Consider the following 22,567-nt stretch of genomic DNA (forward strand, 5'->3'; position numbering starts at 1 on the left):
GGCTGAGGGACTCTGTTCTTTGACTTTGTTTTGATCCCGACCTACTCCTTACTATGACATAAGGTTACACACACATTCTTATGTTTACTTTAAGTAAATTAACCACCTTCTAAGATATCAAGGGAATGTACAAAAAGAAGTCACTGTTCAGCTATTTCAGATACTACAACTTTGTATGATACTGCAATAGGCCTTCAAGAAATGCAAGGGAAAAAAGGCAAAAGTTATTGAATGTGTCCACCACTGCCTATTCAGTGGGCCTTGTCTCCTTCTAGTACCTAGGTTAATTCATGCCACCCCCTAGGGCTTCCTGTCTGCCTCTGCCCCTAGCAGCTGAGCTTTTCCATCTGGGCAGCCCCAGTGGCCCAGTGGTTTAGCCCCTCCGTTGGCCCGCGGTGTGATCCTGGGGACCCTGGATCGAGTCCCACATCGGGCTCCCTGCATGGAGCCTGCTTTTCCCTCTGCTTGTGTCTCCACGTCTCTCTCTCTGTCTCTCATGAATATACAAATAAAATCTTTAAAATAAATAAATAAATGAAGAACACCACCCTTACCTTTCCAAAATGTCAAGCCACTCCTTCTGCTTTTCAGTTCTCTGGAAGGAGAATGTACCAGATTCATGACTCATCTCTTTAGGGTCTTGCTGGTACCAAGCTGAGAAATGCTCTGCTACTAACAGTCAGTGATATTCAATGTGTGTCCTTTTCAGAGACCAGATGCAGTACAGCAAGTAGTTTGAGCACCTTTATCCAAAGGAGTTACCAAGAGGTAGGGAATTTAGATACATTGTAATAGGCTACTAGGAGAGATCTTTTGGGGCAGAGAGCCCTTTGGCAACCCTAAGTATTCCAGGATGTCCCCCTTTGGCACCCCTAAGTATTCCTGGATGTCCACCGTTTCAGGTAAATACATGATTTTATTCATCACAGCACACCACATAGGAGGAAACAATATGGTGCATGTGACTATAGTGTATTTGGTTGGTCTAAGGTTAAAGGAGAGAAAATAAAAATGTGTTTTGATTTGAAAAGCTGGAACGTGAGCATCATAGAGATTGGATGGCTGCTTTTTATCATCTTAGCCTTTCTTTGAAAATCTCCACAGCCTGTGTATTGTTTTGCAGGCTAGGGTTCAAACATCTAAGCCTGGCTTTCATGGTCTCCACAAAAACTATCTGTACCTATTTCCTCAAAAATTACTCTCTACTCCAGTCAAGCTGGTCTTCCACTGACTCCTTTCTCCTGCAGTATGCCACATTTCTTTCTTTTTTTTTTTTTTTTTTATGATAGTCACAGAGAGAGAGAGAGAGGCGGAGACACAGGCAGAGGGAGAAGCAGGCTCCATGCACCGGGAGCCCGACGTGGGATTCGATCCCGGGTCTCCAGGATCGCGCCCTGGGCCAAAGGCAGGCGCCAAACCGCTGCGCCACCCAGGGATCCTAGTATGCCACATTTCTATCTGTGGGTCTTTGTTTATGCTCTTGCTCTTGAGTGGAAAGAGATCTCCCTGTCTCCTTTGCTGATGAAATCCTAACACTTAGGATAGTGGTTCCCAAACTTTACTGCCCATTAGAATCACTTGGAGATCTTTAAAAAGATACAAGTGTGTGGCTTCTCTCCTTAGAGCTTTTGATTTGTAATGGGGTGTGACCTGAGCATCAGCATATTTAAAGGCTTCCCAGGGGATTCTGATGTATATTAAAGTTTGGGAACTATTGGTATAAATGGAAAATTCTTTTAACTTCAATATTTTATTCTCTCACGCTTGTCTTTTTCTTACAAATAAGAACTGACATTCCCGGCTTTACCAAAGCTGGACTCCACACCTAATCCGTACACTCATATGTATTCAGACTGTGTCTCTGTCTTATCTGTGATCACCTTGTATCAGAATTATCTGTTTGCTTTTCTGTCTCCCTACTAGACTGCAGTTCACAGAGTACTGTGTCATTCATCCCATATCTTCAACATCTAACACAGGTTGTGACTTGTAGAAGATGTTCAATATAGGCTTGTTGACCTAAATAGAACTCAGCTCCCTGGTGCAAAGTATAGAAGCAAATATTTTATGGGAGAAAAAGAAGCCATACTTTCAACTTTCTAAGTCTACCTTTCTCTATCTCTAGTAAAAACAAACAAACAAAAAAACCAAACCAAAACAGAGGAAGGGAGTCAGAGACTAGGCTTTAGTACGTTCATAAACAGAAATCTCCACCAAAGACTTATCTAGTGACTATCTCTGGTAATTAGAGGAAAGCATGTATAAGAAGCAAGTTGATTGATGACAAAACCAGAGAACCAGCCACAAAGGAACAAACAAATAAGGAGGATGATATGGATGGCATGTAATGTTTCAAGCACAGGGCTTAGTACACAATGGATATTCAACAGGTCAAAGTTAATGTTACTATTTCCAGTCCTTGTGTCAGAAGAAACCACATGGTCCTATTTCCATGGATCTTCAGTCATGACTTGGAATTTATATTTCAAGCTGCAAGATGCAAAGCAGTCATCGGCAGTTACGAATGGCAGTACTCCGTGCAGTCATATGGAAGTTTCCTTTCCCAGGCTGTTACTATATAGTACCTCTTAGATGTCATTTTGTATGTTTGGAAATGCAGAAATATCATCATCCTGGGAAGCATTAATATGAAATCTGAATTATGTAGACTACTCTATTCTATTCTTTATCCATAGGCATCATCACGTAAGCAGATTTCAGTTCAGTGCCAGTCTGTTAGTAGTCAACAGAACATTATTCATTAAAGTTGTTATTGAGAATGTTTGTACTTCACACTCACATTTTGTATTCATCAATAGTTCACTCTTTCTACAGTTAAGACTAAGCATGTCAGTATACTATTCAAAATACGGCATTTGACTTAAATAGCCTTCTAGTCAAAAAGCTGTAGGAGTCTGATCAAGTTTCTGGGGTATGCTTTAATTTTATTTTTAGTATGAATGTTATTCCATATACATTAAATTTCTAAATTTCTCCAAATTTTCTCAGTGGGGGCAGTTGGTAATATTCTTGAAATAAGATAGATAATTATTGAGAACTTTAACTGATTGGGAGCTAGAGTAGTGGAAGCCCTGGTACCCTCCTGGTTTTCATTTTAGAGAAAGGAAAGTTCTGGATGCATTATATTCTACAGCTCTATTTGAATCTCTATATACTTCGTGGTGACCAAGTATATATTACTCATAAACATGGTGGTGGCAAACTAATCCAAGTTCAGTACACTTTCTCAAAAAGTTCTCAAGGTAAACTATGCTAATAGGAAGTGGTCATTCAGGTGATGCAAAATGAAAACGAGGCATCAATCTTTAGGATTAATTCTATCTTTTCCAAAAACTATTCTAATTTATTTTCTGCGGTTTTCCTAAATGATGGTGAAAATTTGTGTGTTTGTACCAAGGAGGTAGCCTTGGCAAGCGGTGAACTGTTGGCTAACATTTTATGTGTCCTCTAAAAGTCTTTCTTCCCTTCTTCCAGGGAACCTCATGGTGGTTTTGTTTTTGTTTTTGTTTTTGTTTTTTTCTGGACATATGGCCTCCTGCCTGGCCTGTTTCCCATGCTATGTACTAAGTACTACTGGCCAATGGCCAGATAGGTCTACTATCAGGAAATGTTCATGAAGGGATGAACCATATCCTTCCTTATTACTTCTTCCTGCTGGTTAAAAAGTGGATGGGTTTTCAAAAGCCATCTTGAACAATGAAGTGACCTTGGGAATGAAAAACATATGAACCAGAGGGAAATGACAGGAAGAGCCTGGTACTATCTGATCATCCTGGATCACCTTCCTCTGGACTGTCCTCAGGACAGCCAGAAATTTCAGTTCTTACTTAAGCCACTGTACTTTGGGGTTTCATTCACTTCCATTTGAACCTAACCCTATTGCACTAATAACTATGGAAATCCAGTCTTGGATTTAAAGTAATTGTGGTCTGGATATTTCAAACTCTATAGTCTATGTATGGGTAATAATTGTTGACCATACTGTATTAGGTCATTGATATTAATACAATAAATAGTTTCCAGAGCTCCTTCCATTCAGATGAGATAAACATCCAGGTCCTGATTCTTACTCTCCATATAACTGAGGTTCTTGATTCAAGAGTCTGTGAGACCTTCTTTTTCTGTCCTAAGAACCACAGTTAGAGAAATTTTGATGTTAGGCTAGGCCTTCTCTCCATTGTTGGGTGAAGAAGCTGCTGCATTCAATGACTTTCATTTGAATCTGATATATAGATTTTGTGACAATAGTACCTATGTGGCATGTGACTCTTTTATCCCTCCTGCCTCTATCAAACTCCAGACTGGACACAATGCTATGTGGATTCAATGCTTTATGGTTGGGTGAGAAAAAGTTAGAACAAGGCCTATGTATTACATCGATGTGAAATGGTGATTGTACTTGGCTATGTGATTCTCCTCTATTTGGTGCAACACAGCTTTGTCCCACTTCTTAGCTTTCAGGCAGGCTATCTCTCAAAAGCTGGGTTATGGGCAGCCCTGGTGGCGCAGCGGTTTAGTGCTGCCTGCAGCCCAGGGCATGATCCTGGAGACCTGGGATCAAGTCCCACGTCGGGCTCCCTGCATGGTGCCTGCTACTCCCTCTGCCTGTGTCTCTGCCTCTCTCTAGCTGTGTCTCTATGAATAAATAAATAAAATCTTTAAAAAAAAAAAAAGCTGGGTTATATGACAAAATAACTTCTCCTCTCTGGCACTGCTTCTCGTGCTATTTATTGTCTGAAGGCAGGTTGATTCTGTCCTTTCTTCTTCCCCCTATAATGATGTTAGTGATGTTAGTGCCTGATACTTGAATAAAAGTTTCAAGAGTTCCTCTTAACTAGAGGTAAAACTTTTCTTGAGTTTTTGTTACAATGCAAATTTGTGACCTGAAAAAAATACCTGTTTAATCTACTGCCCCACCAATGTGAATTAGTTTACCAGATTAGCTAGCTAAAGTCTAGGAGAGAACAAGGAATAAGGAAATGAAATGCCTTGGGAAAGTGGATAAACTGTTATATGGTCTGATAAGAAAGCCAAAGGGGGTTCCTTATTGAGCACCTGTTATCCTCCTGCATTATATATTAGCTGCTGGCCTAGCCCAGTTTGGGGAAGAATGGAAAAAGGAGGACAAGATAAAGATCCCTTAGAAGCAATTTCTTAGATGCGTCAGGGAGTACCAACACAACTACCTAGAACTACCCAAAAGAAAGCTAGATTCAGGGCTAGACGAGGCCCTTCGTCATGCTCTCCCCTGATGGTAGGAGCAGAAGGATTTCTTTAAAAGAGACTAAGAAGGGACACTTCAGTGGCTAGTGGTTGAGCGTCTGGCTCAACCCTTTGGCTCAGGGTGTGATCCTGGACCCCCGGGATCGAGTCCTACACCAGGATCCCCACAGGGAGCCTGCTTCTCCTCTGCCTATGTCTATGCCTCTCTCTCTGTGTCTTGCATTAATAAATAAATAAAATCTTAAAAAAAAACAACAAAAAATAAAAGAGACTAAGAAGACACCCAGCCAACAGGAGGAGAGTAAAGAGATTTCATATCGCTCTGGGGCACTGAGATATTTGCCCATTGGGCTATTGGACAGATTGTTCTTCACAATTCTTTAAAATTTGAAGGAAATAACGTGTATCCTTTGCTTCACTAGAGTTTACCATGAACCTTGACTTCTTGGATATCATTCAATTCTGCTTGGATTCTTCCTCCAACTCCTCAAAAGACATTTTCTTGTGTTTATAGGAATTTCTGGGTCCTCTGCCTCCGCTTAGATGATTATTTTTGCTGCTACCACTGGCTGGTGTTTTTAATATGAAACAGTATTATTTGAATTCCCACTGATCATTTAATCCTATTAGATAATTAATATGATACATAGGGTGAACCTATTACAGTTAAATAGCAAGAAAGAACAATTAGAAATATGGGGACTGTGATCATTTGTGTTAACATTTCCATTAGGCTAGCCTAGTCATTTTCTTGTTGCTTATTAACATGGAAGTCTAACATTTATTAGGGTGATTTTAAAGAAAAAAATCCAGTTGTATTATTTTACTTAATTCACGAATCTTGAAATTCAATATAGAGCACGCTTCGTTAACAATATCTTGTCTTGTAATTAACTCATAACATTTTGATTAACCAATATGATTATCCTTAACCATAGAAATGCAGACATTCAGGTTCACAAATTTTCTGATTATTCTTCTTTGTCAAAGACATTAGCTGGTACTTGGTTAGAAGGATAACATATTTAGATTTGCTCAATTGCCATGAGAGAAAATATTCTATGGTTATATAATATTGTGAGGCTATGTGACAACACTCAGTTTAGATGAAATGAAGAATATTGGTTTATCAGGGTGCTAAAAATATATTCTCAGTCATTCTTCTGCAATAAAGAGAAATAACTACTTGATCTGTTGTGTCTTATTCAGTCTTGAAATGGAAGAAGCTTTTAGAAGGTTGGTTGTGGCAATTTTATTGATTGGTTAATCCAGGGATAGTCCCAACTCCGTTCTCTCTGCTACCTCATACAATAAATAGAATCAACATACTGACTTCCCCAGTATACTACGCAGCTAGGATTGGTTTTATGATCTGGTTTTCATGTCAGATGGAGTCTATGGGGTGGATTCTGAAGGAGCTTTAACTCTATCTTTATATTTTATGCCTTGAAGGTAAAAGGAATGCTTAGAGTGGCAGAAAGCAATCTAAAACCAGAGGCAACAGATATTAGGACAAAAAGCCAGGGCTTTTGATGACATCATTGAGCTACTAGCCTTCTTTCATGTTTACCTTCCTCCAGATTTTTAATTGTGTAAGATGATTAAATGACTATTACATATGTATAATGGCTAATCAATTTTGTTGTTGTTGTTATACTTATAGGCAATAGCAGTTTATCATACAGTTCTCTCCTAGTGTGAGGAGATAAATCTACACTATGTGCAGACCAACTCAGCCCTCTGTCAGAAACATGGTCAAAATTTACTTCATGAGAGAAATCTAAACCAGCACACTCCATCAGAACGTTGTATGCGATGGAAATGCTCATAGAGACAACACTGGGTATGTGGCCACTGAGTACTTGAAATGTGGCTAGTCCAATGGAGGAACTGAATTCTAAATTTACCTAGTTTTATTTTTATTTATTTATTTATTTTACCTAGTTTTAATTAATTTAAATTGAACCTGAAATAGCCACCCATGGCTAGCCATCATGTTGAACAATGCAAATCTAAGAAACTGCAAGCCTATTAAAGCATAGTTAGATTACTGTAGATCTTTCAAAAAAAAAAATCAGCCTCTTTCTATATGTTACTTTATAGGCCCAAGAACCCCTCATTATGGTAAAATGATGATTCAGCAGGGCTTTACATAGTGTCATGTTTGAAGGATGTTAAACATATTTAACTTGCATATTAGCTAACTACACAGAACTGATACCAATTTAAACATTTTACATTGACAACTATAATAAAGGATGTCTTTTTGGAATAATAATCTTTTTCAGACTGCATTCATTCAGCTGTTTGGTAAGATTTTTGTATCCTCAATTACAAATGAAAAGAATAATAATGGTGTGCCAGTCTTATTAAGCTGTGGGGGTACAATAACTCTCTGAGATAAACTATAAATTAGAGTGTACAGAAGACTTCTGGGTACGTGAGAAAACCAGGCACAGAGTGTACCAACACGGCCCTAAAAGTGGTGAGATGCTTATAGCTGGCAGTTAGAGGTAAAAGAGCAGTGGATACTCACCATACCAGAAACCAGATATCTGGAGGACTATCATGCCCTAGGATGTGATATTGGCTATTAACTACTAGACCCAAATGCGATGGGTAGAGATTATTCTATCATGCCTTGGTATCCTGTGTAACTCATCATCCTTACATGCACAGCTATTCTTAGAGCCTGGGCAAAAACTAATTCAGCAATCATCCACGGTGGCCCAGAACAGTTAAAGTTATCACCTCTTCCATCACCTGACAAGGATCACAGTCACAGACAACTACTCCATCACCAGCTCCCTCCTGCCTGCTGAAAACAGGTCAGCAGAAGGTCAGTGAGTCTTTTTGTGTGTTTTGGTTAGCTAGGCCAATTAAGCTAGGCCAATGCATAATTTTAAGAAAGAGTTGACAAATCAAACTTATTTCAGAGACAGGACTACCTATAATCAGGGTTCTCACAGAAATGATGAAGAAAGTGAGTTTTGAAGTTCAGGCAAAGACATGTGCACCTAAATCTATTTGGTTCTCTGTGTAAAACACATTTTATTAAAAAATATTCAATTTAAGAAAGCTACCATCCCACATTCCTAACCAGAGGTAGTTGTGTAAATGCTTCTTGAGACAATTACAGAAACTTGATGGACTCAAAGTTGATTGCTTTTTATTTACACTCAGTATTATTCTCATTTCATAGTGACAATTACTCATTTCTCATCAGTTTGCAGTGTGTTCCTTTGAAAACATCTATGTTTTCTTTATAGGTCCGGTTTTGAACTATCTATTTTATGGTAGCTTCCAATATCTGAGAAGATAAAGGCAACCGTGCTTGAGAAGTTAAGACCCAGTACTAGAGATGCCTGGGTGGCTCAGTTGGTTAAGCATCTGAGTCTTGGTTTCAGCTCAGATCATAATCTTAGGGTCATGAGATTGAGCCCCTCCTTGGGCTCTGTGCTCAGTATGGAGTCGGCCTGAGATTCTCTTCTCCTTTTGCCCATCTTGCCCTCTCTCTCTCTCAACTAAATAGATAGATGGATGGATGGATGGATGGATGGATAGATAGATAGATAGATAGATAGATAGATAGATAGATAGATAAAATCTTTTTTAAAACAAGAAGTTAAGGCCCAGTCCTCATAGACGCTAGGCATGACACACGATCTATAGGAACACACTGTGTCTGAAAGAAGGTCATATTCAGAATGTATCACCCATAAAGATGTACCAAGACATGAATGTTTACCTATGATGTGGCTCTGAAATGTGGAATCAGCAATTGTATCTTCATCCTCTTGCAGGTTTTCACTTGCTTCTTTTATCTGCAGCAAAAAGAAAATACTTTCTTATTTATTATATTAAATAGATTCTCCACAATCCTCAGAATGATGGTTCACTCTGTAACAAATGTGGGTATGCGTGAGTGAGCATGTGCATACATATACGTAGATAGGTAAATATAGATATATAGATTGAGGTTTTCTTCATTCCACTTTCCCCTACTCTATTACTTGGCTTTATCATAAGTTTTAATTACAAGAGCAAGAGCATATTTTTAGAAATATAACCCCAGATCTCAAAATGAAGATTTACAGGATACATAATTCTTCATAAGATTTTAAAGATATAGCTTTGGCTTTTAATACTTAATAAAGTCAGTAACAGAGCTGTTAGGAAAAATTAAAGTCAAAGGAGATATAATTCCTCCAGAGACAGTGACTTCTACCACAAGTTACTTTAATAAGGAGAGAGAAATATACTTAGATCTCCTGACCCTTTCCTGGAATGTAACTCTCTAAGAAAATGATTCTTTTTTGTTCTTGCCATGATGAAACATAAGGTGACTATGATGTATGCTTATGAAACTAGAGCAGTGACACATTTTTATTGAGTTTTTAGGTCAAAAACATTCCCCTTATATTTCAGTTGAACTATCCAGATGCTGAATGGGGTAGCATTCAGTGGAACTCTAGAGAGACCTGAATAAGTCACAGTATTTTACAAATGAGAATTCTGAGATCCAGCAAGTTTCCTTAAACATATTGTAAGTGGAAATGCTGCGATTAAGACTTATGTCTCTTCCTTTTCAATCTAGGGGCAGCAGTAGCAACAATATTACCAGTATGAACCCTAATTCAAAAGCAACCTCTGAAATACTATGGAGTAATACGTGCTGTTTAAGCTCTTCAGGCCTGTGATCTCAAAATCCTGAGAACATCGGTAGGTGGTATTGTTAGCCTCCTCCTCCTGAAGACAGACAAGTAATTGCCAAAGTAGTGGAGCCGGAATTCTCAATTTAGCAAAATCGATTCCAGATTTGTGTTCATTTGGGGGAACTTTGTTTTTCTCAAATTTCCATTTGACTATGCCAGTAGACTTGGCCTCAATTTCAAGATAGCTTGTGGTCCTTGGTAGAATGACCCTAAAAAGCTCTTTTAAAATACATCCTCATCGGTCACCTGGGCAGCCAATGATAATGATGTGAACTGTGCACTGAATGCAATGGGGTTCTGCTTAGGCACATACATTAGAGGCTGTCAGTGGATTTGCTCAAGGGCTTGAGCTGAATGCCAAGAAACTCTTATTTCATACTCTCAATATAGAAAGTCATACGGTTGCACACTGACCTTGAGCTAGATTTAGCTTTTGACTTTTTACCTAATTTTCATATTTAATGGAATAAGACCAATTATTTATATTTTATAACTGTGGTTCCAATATCAGAATGTAATTGGTGCTTATTCTGTACGTGCTGATAGCCAGAAGGTGGCAGACTCAAGAGATTATGCAGATGGCTACCTGAACCTCTCATAAGGAGAGATCAAGGATTGAATATCCAGAGGCCATGTCCATCACTTTTCTCCCCCATCAGCCCTCTGCTCTGCAGACACTTCACTCTTTGTTAGCACATCCAGGGGAAAAGAGTTAGGGAATGGGGTGAGGGGTGTGGGGAGAAGACTTTGTCAACAGTCTGGACACTTCACTAGTAGACATTTATGGAGAGCAGAGAAGAAAAGCACCGTGAGCATCAGCGAGGCTAACATGTTACTTATTTGCCTTCCAAGATTTGCCTAGCTCAGTGATCTGTTTGTGACAAGGCTATCAAAAGACCCATTGACAAAGGGATCCCCTAACACTTGAATTTCCATTAACAACCCAATGTGAACCTTCCATCCTCATTAATAGAGAAATCAAGGAAATCTCATGATATTTTCAGCTCATACCAACTCTTAGGAAAACATGTTTAATGTTCTCCCTCACTGGTAACGTGAAATAAGATTTCCTTCAGGCATTTCTCAGTTGATCTATTTTAAACTTGAAGGGACGCCCTGCTAACCTGCTGGAATGTGGGGTAATCATCCTATCAGCCTGTGAGATTCTAAACTAAAGAATCCAATAATGAGAATAAGATTCTCATCTTAAAGATAAAGGAAAAAAGGCTCATTCAGGGTTAGTGATCTCTTCAAGGTCACAAAGGATTTCAGTTTTAGAGTGGGCACTCCTGGTCCCTATTCATTGCAGTAATTAAATTTTTCAGCGTGCACCATATTGTTACCATCATCCTTTCCAGACCTTCCCAAGAACTGCTATTTTTGTTAGCGTCTGGCAGTTAGATATGTAGGCAGTATTCCATGTATACATAAACTATATATATATATATATATACACATACACACACACACATATATATATATATATTCTTTTTAAAGATTTTATTTATACATGAGATTTTATTTATACATGAGAGACACACAGGCAGAGGGAGAAGCAGGCTCCCTGCAAGGAGTCTGATGTGGGACTCAATCCCAGGACCCTAGGATCACAGACTGATGCTCAACCACTGAGCCACCCAGGCGTCCCCATATATTTTTATTTAAGAACAGCAAAAAATTTCATAGACTCTGTGTGTGTGTGTGTGTGTGTGTGTGTGTGTTTAACAACCTTGCTTCCCATCTCTTCTGGTTCCCTAACCCATCTGTGGAACTTAACTATTATCTTTCTCCAAGTATCATATTTAGGAAAGAAAAAAAAAAGCCATCCTATAGTCCTACCTGCTAGCTCCTTGTCAGAACTTTTCTAGGGCTTTATGTGCTTATCAGCAAGTGCTAAATATGGCCTCTGGGGACTTATCAAAGGAATTTATCAGGGAAAATGCCCCTAGTTCTTTCAGCTTTCCTGAGCTGATGACCCATGAGGAGCAGATGACCCATGAAAGGAAAACCTGAAGAAGATGGGTGAAAAATCAGCAAAGGAATGGAAAATGGGGGAGTGTCTTAGAATGGCATAATTGTTGGCTCTAATTATCTATACAAATAGATGTCAATGCAAAATGGTCATGTAAAAAATCCATTTGTGTATGGAAATGAGGAATATAATTTATTTTGGCAGTAGATTCCCCTTGCTAATTACATTTTTCATAGGCTGAACTTAAAATTAATTTTCACTCTTGATCACGCCATGGCTGGATGTTGGTGAGAGGTTGTGGGACTTTTCCTAGGGGTAAGGGGCTGCCAACCCAAGATTAAGAATTTGCCAAATATAGGGACAATTGGGATGATCTTCATGTAATGAAGCACTACAAAGATGGGAATGTTCAAAAACCAAGAAATTTGGCTCAGAAAAGAATGGTGGTTAGAGATGTAGAATTTTCTCAGCCATTGTTTGTTCTACCAGGAACAGATAAAAATTAATGTCAGTAATATCCTATTTGCTGAGAAGTAGCAGGTAACTCAGGCAATAACTATGGCTTATTTTTGGTTTAAGTTTGTTGTCAGTATTTTGGGTGCCTTCTAATCATGCATCTCCCACTCTTGTCCATCTTTTGGGCTCTGCAGTTGTAGTGAAGAACTATACCAAATAACAATCTCTAGCAGGAAAACATTAAATGTCACTGTGCCCATTATATTCTACTAACCCCTACCATTAGAAAGGGCAGGGAGGAAGGAGCTTACAAAGGCTCCTGGAGGGAAATAGAGAAAATAATTCAATAATTCATATATATATATATGATAGCAATGAATTATTATATATATATGGTGAATTATATATATATATGTATTATATTTATGTAATATCAGAGTTTTGGGGACACCCTTCATTTGGAATTCTGCTTATATTTCTTCCCTGACTCACCCTAACATAAATTGCTTCCCAAGAAGACAACATTTTGCTGTCAAAGTTTATTGCAAATGAAAAGAATGTAATGAACCTAAGTGAGACAGAAAGTGATCTTTGGAAGGAAAATTCCAGAAGGCATTACCTTCAGAAAAGTTAGTCATTTAGAAAGATTTGCAGGAGGAGGGAAAAATATGCACATTTCTTATTAGCATCAAAATAGCATTTAGAACAGAACTATTCAATTAAGGATGCTGAAATTATAACATTTTACAGAACTTAATAAGATGATAACAATTTGTGTAATTACTGTACCATTTTATCCTATTTCATCACCACAGTATCATTTTAATGGGATAGTATTTGATGCTTTTTTTACTAGCATATGTGATTTTTTTTTTCAGACTATGGGACACTGGGTGAAAAGATACTTGTAATTTAAATTAAAATACCCATATTGAAATGGCCATCACTTTCCAGTGCACGGTGAAGGTATATAATACTGTTAATTTCGTTAAACAATTTTTATTTTGTCCAGTGATAGTTAAATAGGAGCCTGGAGCTGCCTTCCTTTGAGACTTTTCATTTCACAAAATTATCTGAATCCACAGGAAGGAAGGACTTCTAGCATACTGCAATGGAGCACATTTCTTTCTTGCTTATTTACTTAATACGGATGCAGTCTTTCCTGGGGATGCCTATGCCCCCTCTTATAACGATTTTATATAATTTAAGTAAAAGTACAAAGTAACACGGCCCTTGTCTAAATTACACAAAAATTAGAGCTAAGTGGTCTGTAAATGATGGCCTAAATGGGGACATAAGCCTCTAATTAAGGCTCTGAAAAGAGAAAAAGATTTCATTCAGCGAAGAATTAACGGGACTTTTACGCATATTTTAAAATGTATCTAGCAGTCCTGAAAATGGACATGGATATGCAGTTACTAGCAGACTAAGTGGAAATCCGCTACATACATTGTTGTATGTATGGAAATAATCTTTGTATTATAATCACCACAGATTAAAATAATTAAAATCCCTGAGAACCCTCATAATGAAATATAGTCTTGGTCTGTAAAGGGGAAGAGATAGTGATATAAGATTCTGATCAGTGACTTTACTCAAAAAAAACATACGATATGTAATGCATTATGTGCAGCTATTGTTTTTATCCCAAGTGACTACAATGAGAATTCTTTGCAACACAGTTTAAAATAGGCAGATAGCAAATTTGCCTTGAGCCCTAGTAGAAGAAAGTTCCTCAAACTCTGAATTTTAAGAGGTTCATGGGTATTCCCATCAATGTGCTATGGTATTAGTATATATCCTATTTTGCATCTAATTTCCTTCCTGGGTAGGCTGATAACATATAATAAATAGGTTTTCACTGCTAGTCTTATACTAGTCCCAAAGGAGACTATGGCAATGTCCTCTCTGAAATTAGTAATTTTAGTACACTCCACATTGATGATTATGGAGATGAAACAAAAATCACTGCATTTTACATTAAAAAAAAAGATTGGCTGGTCAACTATCCACGTTAATATTATTCCTCTGTATGGAAAAGCTTCCCAGCATGACTAATTTTCTCTTGTAGCTAACTAGAAAAAAATTAGCATATCCCAAATGATTATGTATTTGGGGGTGGTTAGGAATCTTTGTACTTCACAGACAATAATAAGAGTGTTTCTTGCAGATATTCTGGAGGAACCAAAGGACACTTATTAGTACACTGTGAAAAAGACTGAAGACTAGAGACGAAAAGCCCAGAAATTACTTTAGCATTGGGAAGTAACAAGAAAGTAAAAATGAAATTATAAAAGCCAAACAGAGGGTCTTTTTGTCTTTTTGGTACTTCTGTACAGCGAAGATATACCCTAAGCTGTCAGAACCATATTAAATGGGGCATAGTTAAATTGAGTGCCTCTGATAAGGGGCTCTGCTAGGCTATCAAAGTTTTAGATCAGTTGGATTGAATTTCTGGCATATTGCACATTTCCACACGTTCATTCTCTCTCTTTCCTTTCAGTGACACTACAAGGGCAGCCTTAGATATGCTTATAATTTGTGATTTTTGTAATGCAGGGGACATTTGTGTTTTCAAAGAAGGGAGGATATACCATGGAAGCCCAGAAAAAAAAAAAAGAGGGAAAAAGAAAAAAAAAAAAAGTTTTACAAAGAACATAGTTCACATATGATTTCCAAGAGTTTGATTTAAAAAAAAAAAAAGCTTTATAGCTCTTCAGAGACTAGAGGATTTTGAAAGAAAAAGGTGCATTTGTTGTCACATTAAAGTATGCCTCGGAAATTCTAAGGAACCCTAAACATCAATAAATAATTAAACTAATAATAAATAGCTAACAATGCCAATCATGATTACTCCTAAAATCACCTCTAAACTATTCAAAAAAAAGTAAAATTACTTTATCTTTCAGATTTTCCCAAGAAAATGGTAGCATGTATCATATCTTACAATCTGTCTTATTGCACTACAAAAATAGATACAGTAGTTCTGTAAAAGGGATTTTTTAAGTGCTTCAAAACTTATATAAAGGAATAATGAACATCACCAAATCAATTATGCAAGAACAGAAAGAATTCAATGATACTCAGTGCAATTTAAGGTAATTTTAAAACAAAAATATTATTTGAAACTAGCATGTCCCAGGGAAAAAGAAAAATGCCCTTTCACCCAGCTTTTGAAGGAAATTACACCCTGAGTTCTGGACCTCACGATTAAGAGACTGAATAACTGGGAGTCAAGTTGCAAAGCAGATTTCTCAGTCTTAACACCTGTCTAGGTGAGAAGAACTAGTACACAGAACTTGCAGAAAAAGGGAGCGGTGCTTAACGTGAATCATCCAAGTGGCCATCATTCTTTCCTTTAGCACTTTTAGTTTTCAGAATCATTTCCATTCCTTTTTGTGTTGCTGGGAATGAAGGAAGAGATCCCCAAAACCAATTCCCTGCACCGGAGTATAGTTTGAAGATGACCCCTGACACGGGCAGTGTCCTCTTGCCTGCACTCTGGTTCCACCGTCCAGCGCCGGAGCTAACGCAGCAGCGCTACTGGCGGGGCTGCCCATTTGCAGTCTCGCTGCCACCTGCCCGTGAGAAGCTGTCACCAGCTTCCTCTCCTTTCCCTGGAACTTTCCTTCCCCTCCCCGCCCCCAACATAATCTCTTGCTCCTACATTTCCATCAGCAGAGATAGAAAGAACGCAAGCAGGTTCGCTGGAGAACCGGGACGGGTGGAGCACTTACCAGGGAGCCTTTCGGTATTTCCCCATCCGCTTTGGTTTTGATGTTTTTCTTGTGGTTTCCTTGCGTGCTCGCAGAGCTGCCGGTGAGACAGGAGCCCTGGGAGCTGCCCTTTAACACGCTCCTGCAGGAAACATTATTTGATCCACTTTCTGTCTGTTGAGCTGCTTTCTTATCAACTCTGCAGGTAGAAAGTGATTCCTCTGATAAATTACATTGCTCTTCTTCAATCACTACTTTTCCCAGTCCTTTAATGTTTAAAGTAACCTCTTTGTATCTCTTTGTCTTTAAACCTTTGAGTGATAAATGTTTGTCAGGGGCCTTGATCACATCTTCATCTGACATTCCAGGAGTGTGGCAGTTTAGATTTGACAATGATTTATTTATTTATTTATTTATTTTTAATTAATTAATTAATTAATTAATTTTTTAGCTGCTTGTGAGGTGGGGGAAGGATGGAGCCAAATAAAAGCCACTGAAGAGTGACTGCTAAATACATGTCTGGCTTACTATCAGCGGGAAATGTAATTACCTCTGGAAAGTTTCTAAGTATACGTTTGCTTGGTGCAATCAATGAAGTCGGCATACCTTAAAATGTATGTGTAATTTTCTTCCATTTCATGCCATGTGGGTACATTCACGGTTCCCGTGTAGGTTGAATTTCTATCAACCTTGATAAAACTTACTATTCTTTAATTTCAAAGACCATTGGTTTGGTTAACAAAGTAACATGGACTAAATTATCATTTTATTGCTAACTTTTATTTCATTGTTTAAATTCTGGCTAATGTAGAAAAGACTGCTACTCTGTATTTCTGTTTGTATGAAAACATGCTTGACTGGGACTTAATGTGCAGGGGGGGATCGGGGGAGACCCCTTGCTATCGCTGCCCCCCCCCCCCCCAACCAACACATTACCTGTTCAAAAGTTCCGTCATAAACGTATCCTTTGTTGAACACGCAACAGGGCTGGGGCGATTTCTTGGTTCCAACTTCATTTGGTCGTACATGTCCTGTGGTGCTTTCAGATTATTTTTGTTTTGTAAACTATTGTCTGGACCCTCTGCCAACTTGGCGTTCCTGGTAAGCTCATTTTCTATTTTACACTGTGGCTCAGGCTTCTTTTTCTCTTTCTTTTTCTCCGATTTTAGTTGTTTGTTTCCAAACCCCAAACCTTTTGCATCTTTTTTTTCCACCTTGGTTTTAGACACATCCATTTTCCTGCTACTGAGAGCTGGAAGCCTACTCCTCCGAAAACCAAACCAGCTGGCAAAGGACGGCCCAGGCTTTGGCTTTGCTTCCACAGAGGGGGGCTTTGTTTGCACTTGGCCCCTTTCCACATTTTCCTGAATGCACAACATGACCTTTTCTTCAATTGTGGGTGAGACGAGGGCTTCGGGGCTCACAGTGCCGGTTCTGGTTGTAGACGTATCTGGACACCTTCCAGAAGTCTCTAGCTTGGAGGTCCTGCTCGTTTCAAAATTGTTCGGACGCTGCGTCCTCCCTGTATCCTGCGGGGCTCGTGGGCAGTCTGTTGGGGTGGGTGGGCATCTGGAGGGGTCGCTGCTGGGCTCCTCAGGGACAGCCACACCGGCGTGCCTGCCCTGGCCGTAGCCCTGCTCAGCTTCCGTCCCGCAGGGGGCCAGGAGCTCTTGGGGCTTTGGAGGGACCCTCAAAGGCAACCTGCTTGGGCTCCCGTGCTGGCCGCCGGAGCTGCCTGCACTCCCTAGGGAGCCTTGTCTGGGGGAGGGATGCCCCGGAGGCCTCCCAGCGCCCAGGACACTGTCAGACGTGGACATCGGGGCACAGGGGGTCTTGTTGGGCGAGCCCTCCGTGGAGGAACTCTGCCGGGTGAGAGAATTGCCCCTCTCGGCCGTGTTGGTGATGATCTGAGTTCGAACCTTGCCTGGCCCTTCCAGGGGAGGCGTTGGGGGCTTGTCTCCTGGGTGAGCGCTGAAGCTCTGGCTGCGGGCTTTGGCTCCATTCATGCCCAGGGCTGGCTTCAGGTGGGGCTTATTGGAGGAAAGGGATCTTTTCACAGACCTGTTTTCGAGCCCATCTTTTCCATCGGCCCCAGGGATGCTGTGTTCCAAGGACTCTGGCATGGCTGTTTCCAGGGGAAGCCCTTCAGCCAAACCGTCTTGCGCCTGAAAACTCAGTGGAGTCCCATTTCTTTCATCCGCCGTGGTCTCTGGGCTCACTGGATTCCCCGAGTCCTGGGGCTTGGACCTGCTCACGGCCACAGAGCTTTTAGATGCTTCATTCAGACTGTCTTTTTCATGTTTCCCTGGCACCGTGGAACTTTTCCTGAGCAACTGGGGAGACTTCATGAGAACTTTGAGCCCAACTGGGAGGCGGGTTTTCAGCCCTTTCTCATGAGTATTTTGACAACCATGTGGACTATTATGGCTTTTGGTGGGTGGTGGTGATGAGTGACTGTTAACCTGAGATGATGGTGACTCATTCACCTCTAACAAGGAAGGCTTGGGTGATGTGGGGACACAGTCATTCAGTTGTCCTTTTCTTCCTGGAGACACACTTTTGGAGGATAGTATTTCCAGGGGCTCATGGGTGGAAGGACAGTTCTTGGGAGTCCGTAACCCAGTGTCTGTCTGTGTGGTCCCAAGTGTTTGGTGAGGTGGGGTTTTGGGTTTTTGGTCTCTCTTTGGAGACACCTTTGGGGGCCCTGGAGCCATCATGGCAAATGAACTGGAGGGGGGATGAGCAGAACATCTGGTTTGAGTCACTGTTTCTGTGGAGGGCAGAGGGTGAGTGAAAACAGGCTTTCTGAAGGCCACAGAAGATTTCTTCCCCAGCACTTCCCCAGCCATGACAGGATTAGAAGAAATAATAGGAGCAGAGGATCCTTTCAGAGGGGGGGATTTGAGGATGGTCCTTGCTGTTTCACTGGGGACTCTGGTTTCGGGCTTGGCCGATGAGGGTGGTGGCAAGTAGTCATAACTGGGCTGGATGAGAAGGGAGCCTGCCCTGTCTGGAGGGGGTGGGGGGGACGGTGACTTCACCCCAGCCTCTAGCACAGAGTCACGGTGTTTATCCCTCATCGGGGATCCTATATCGTCGCTAGGCTCAATGAGGGGCCTTGGCAGTAACTGCAATGGAGGAATCTGACTCTTGGAGCACGGGGCCCAATCCTTTCTGCTGGATAGTTTGGGACCATGAGGCAGTTGGCTGGGGTGTTTTGGAATGTGTGGATCTGGCCGCAAATCAAAAAGGGGTGCTGGGCTCTCAGTCTTCTTAAACCGTGAAAGTTTCCCAGGAGCTAAAGCTGGTGATTTTTCAAGAGACACTGGGTCAGATGAGGGGATTCTCAAGGTGGCCTCAGGCTCCATGATTTTTGATTTCTGAGGTGAAGACTTGCCCCTGGCAGGGATTTTTGTCAGACTTTGCTTTTGATAGATACCCATGGACACTGAAGACCTAGAGTTACTCTGGCATGACAAATTGAGTGTTGATTTGGCCGGTCTTTGTTGCTGAGTACTTTGTGTGACTGTCCTGGGGCTGAAAGAGCCACTGGGTACCACAGCAACCTTATCTACATCATCTTTTGGAATGTTTTTCTCCATCTCCTCTTCAGGTCTCTTTAAGAAAGTGTAGTCTCTTGCAGCAGCTGCTGTCGGTAGATGACCAATTCCCTGAGGTAAAAGTTCAGTGTGTTCTGCCTTGGGTCCAGTAGGGGCCTGATTGATGGAAATTTCATTTCTGGTAACAGTGACAATGCCAGTCTGGTGAGAGCTGAATTCAATGGGCTCTCCATCTTCCGCATCAAATATGACAGTAATGCATTCTTCTGAAGAAGTCCTTTTTACAACCCTTTGCTGCTTAATGAAGCTAAATGTCTTTGGCCTACTCTCTAGGGGGATGGGTACTTGTTTTTCCTCCTCATCAGGAGACCCAAGTTGAGATTTTCCAAATCCCATGATGTCCAGGTTCTCCATGGACTTGTCAGTGTCAGCGGTCAGTGACAAGTCTGAAGGGCTTTTCTCGTCACTGCTACCTATGTGCAATTCATCGAGGGCTTCATTGTCATCGGTGTCTGAAAACTGGAGACTGAGAGCCACACGGTCCAGGCCACGTGGCTCCCTCTCTCTCTGTACCTGAGGTGGCTGCACACTTGGGTATAGCTTCCTCTCCAAGGGGCAGTTGCTGGCACAACTAGTCAGCTTTTTAGGCCTTTCCCTGGGGTAAACTGAGGACATGCCTTCTGAGAAGTGTTTTCTATTCAGCTCCCAGCCAAACAGGCTGTCAGAAACACTGTGAGTTAATTTACGACTGTGCAGCCTACAGCTCTGGCTTGGAGCTGCCTGGAGCAATGCTAAGGAGGAAGAGTCCTCATCAGCATCATCATGGGAATCTGTGTCATAAACAAATGCCTCATGGGGCTCCTTGCAGGGGCTCCTCGTGTCAGCTGGTTTGCAGGGGGGGTATTCCTTGAGGCTGTTACTCTTAATTCCTGGAGAATATATTCCTTCATTGGAGTTCATGCAATCTTTATAACCCCATTTGGTTATCACTGATGGAGGTTCAAGTAACACTCTTCGCTTCTGTAGCTTTCTTAGTCCTTCCAAAATGTGACTTTCCTTGATACGAGTTGGAGGTAGTTCATCTGTAGGACTAGCAAAGCCACTTGGGAGTGAAGAGTCAATACTTAGCCTTTTATCCCAGTTTTGTGATGATTTCTAGGAAAGAAAAATAGATATCAGAAATCACTGATCCATGTGGATCACAACTGTATAAAGGAAAAGTCCCTCATTAGACTTGATTCTAGTGGTTAAGTATTCATCTATAAATGCAGGCATTAATTAATTAATGCAAATTAATCATTGACTATGCAGTGAATCTCTGCTTTTCCAGCTTCTAAGCTAAGTAGCCAAAGATATAATGAAGTAGTAGGTAATGACCTTGCCCTCTAGGACCATGCAGGCCAGCAGGGAAGAGGAGATTGGGTACAGATAACCAGAAGTCAAGGAAGCAAGTGAGAAATACAAATGTAGTAGGAACTGCAGAAATTCAGAGGTGAGAGATCAAATCTTTGCTAGGAAAAGCTGTGAAAGTCATATGAGGAGGCTTTTGGTTTGTTTTTTCATTTATTTTCTTTCTTTATTTTGAAAATTTTACTTATTTGACAGAGAGAGAGCAAGCAAAAGAGACCACACAAGCAGGGGAAGTGGCAGGCAGAGGGAGAAGGAGAAGCAGGCTCCCCACTGAGCAGAGAGCCCCACATAGGGCTGGATCCCAGGACCCTGGGATCATGACCTGTGCTGAACACAGATGCTGAACTGATTGAACCACCGAGGCACCCCAGTTTTGTTTTGTTTTTTTAAACCTACCTAGCCCTTGAATGAAGGAGGAGTTTGCCTTAGTTTAAAAATGGGGGCAGCGGGGCACCTGGGTGTCTCAGTGACTGAGCATCTGCCTTTGGCTTGGGTTGTGATTCCAGCCTGGGATTGAGGCCCACATTAGGCCCCCCGCAGGGAGCCTGCTTCTCCCTCTGCCTATGACTCTGCCTCTCTGTGTGTCTCTCATGAATAAATAAATAAATAAATAAATAAATAAATAAATAAAATCTTATAAAAAAAATAAAAATAAATAAAAATGGGGGAAGTGATTTCCGGATAGATTACCGGGATGGTAAAGACCTGAATTGTGAAGATAGATTCAAGGTACGCTTAGGAAATAACCAGAAGACTATATGACCTCACTGTATAGCATTTACAACAGGCAGAGAGGGTAAATGGAAAAGCCAGTTGGTCCCTAACTCTATGGTCCTTCCATTCTAAGATTTGACAGTTCTATAACTTCAGGATAGAGGGGAAACATCTATGAAACATATACATCTAGCAGTGGGGCATTGACTGTTAGAACCCTATAGTAAATGATTCACCTAAGAAAGGTCAACTTCCTGTCCCTCATACTATCCTAAATACTAGTGCTAGTTTTGGCCAAGAAATGACCAAAAAAGGCATTATTTCCCACACATTCATATATTTCACAGTATTGCTAACAAGAAGTGGAAGGGCAGGAGAGAACTTGCATTTCCTAAGCATCTGCTGTGTAGCAGCCACTTGAACAGGGCTTTGATTTAATATTCAGAGCAACACCATGAGGGAGACATTATCAACCTTATTTTACTAGGGAGGCAACCGAGAGGCAGCATGGTTAGTCTGCTGGAAATCACACAGTTGAGGAACAGCTGGAACATAGGTTTCCACTCTGCTTTCCCAGGCTCTTCCTATGACTCAGTTCCAAAGTAGTGTTGTGGAGATAGGCACCCAGGCAGGCTGCCCCTAGAGCCTGCATGCCTACTGACATTGCGATGTTACTAGAGCCAAGCTGAACCTCCATTCTCTCCTCTGTGTGAGTCAATGTCAGAATAGAGATCATAGGTTATCCTTACACCCCTCTCTTGAATGGGACCTGCAGAGTTT

At 40.8% G+C, this 22,567-nt stretch overlaps 1 protein-coding gene across 11 annotated transcripts in view; it reads right to left on the minus strand.

Moving 5' to 3' along the window:
* The window catches only part of NCKAP5 (NCK associated protein 5), a 973,837-nt gene that overhangs the window by 88,056 nt on the left and 863,214 nt on the right, over positions 1-22,567 (minus strand). For all 11 annotated transcript variants that reach the window (XM_038565025.1, XM_038565023.1, XM_038565024.1 and 8 more), the window contains 3 exons: positions 17,040-20,818; positions 16,125-16,302; positions 8,993-9,068 (listed from right to left, as the gene is read on the minus strand). In XM_038565025.1, coding sequence (XP_038420953.1) covers positions 8,993-9,068; positions 16,125-16,302; positions 17,040-20,818 — 4,033 coding nt within the window. The remainder of the gene's footprint in view (positions 1-8,992; positions 9,069-16,124; positions 16,303-17,039; positions 20,819-22,567) is intronic.

The sequence above is a fragment of the Canis lupus genome, chromosome 19, assembly GCF_011100685.1.
Source record: "Canis lupus familiaris isolate Mischka breed German Shepherd chromosome 19, alternate assembly UU_Cfam_GSD_1.0, whole genome shotgun sequence".
Classification (NCBI taxonomy): domain Eukaryota; kingdom Metazoa; phylum Chordata; class Mammalia; order Carnivora; family Canidae; genus Canis; species Canis lupus.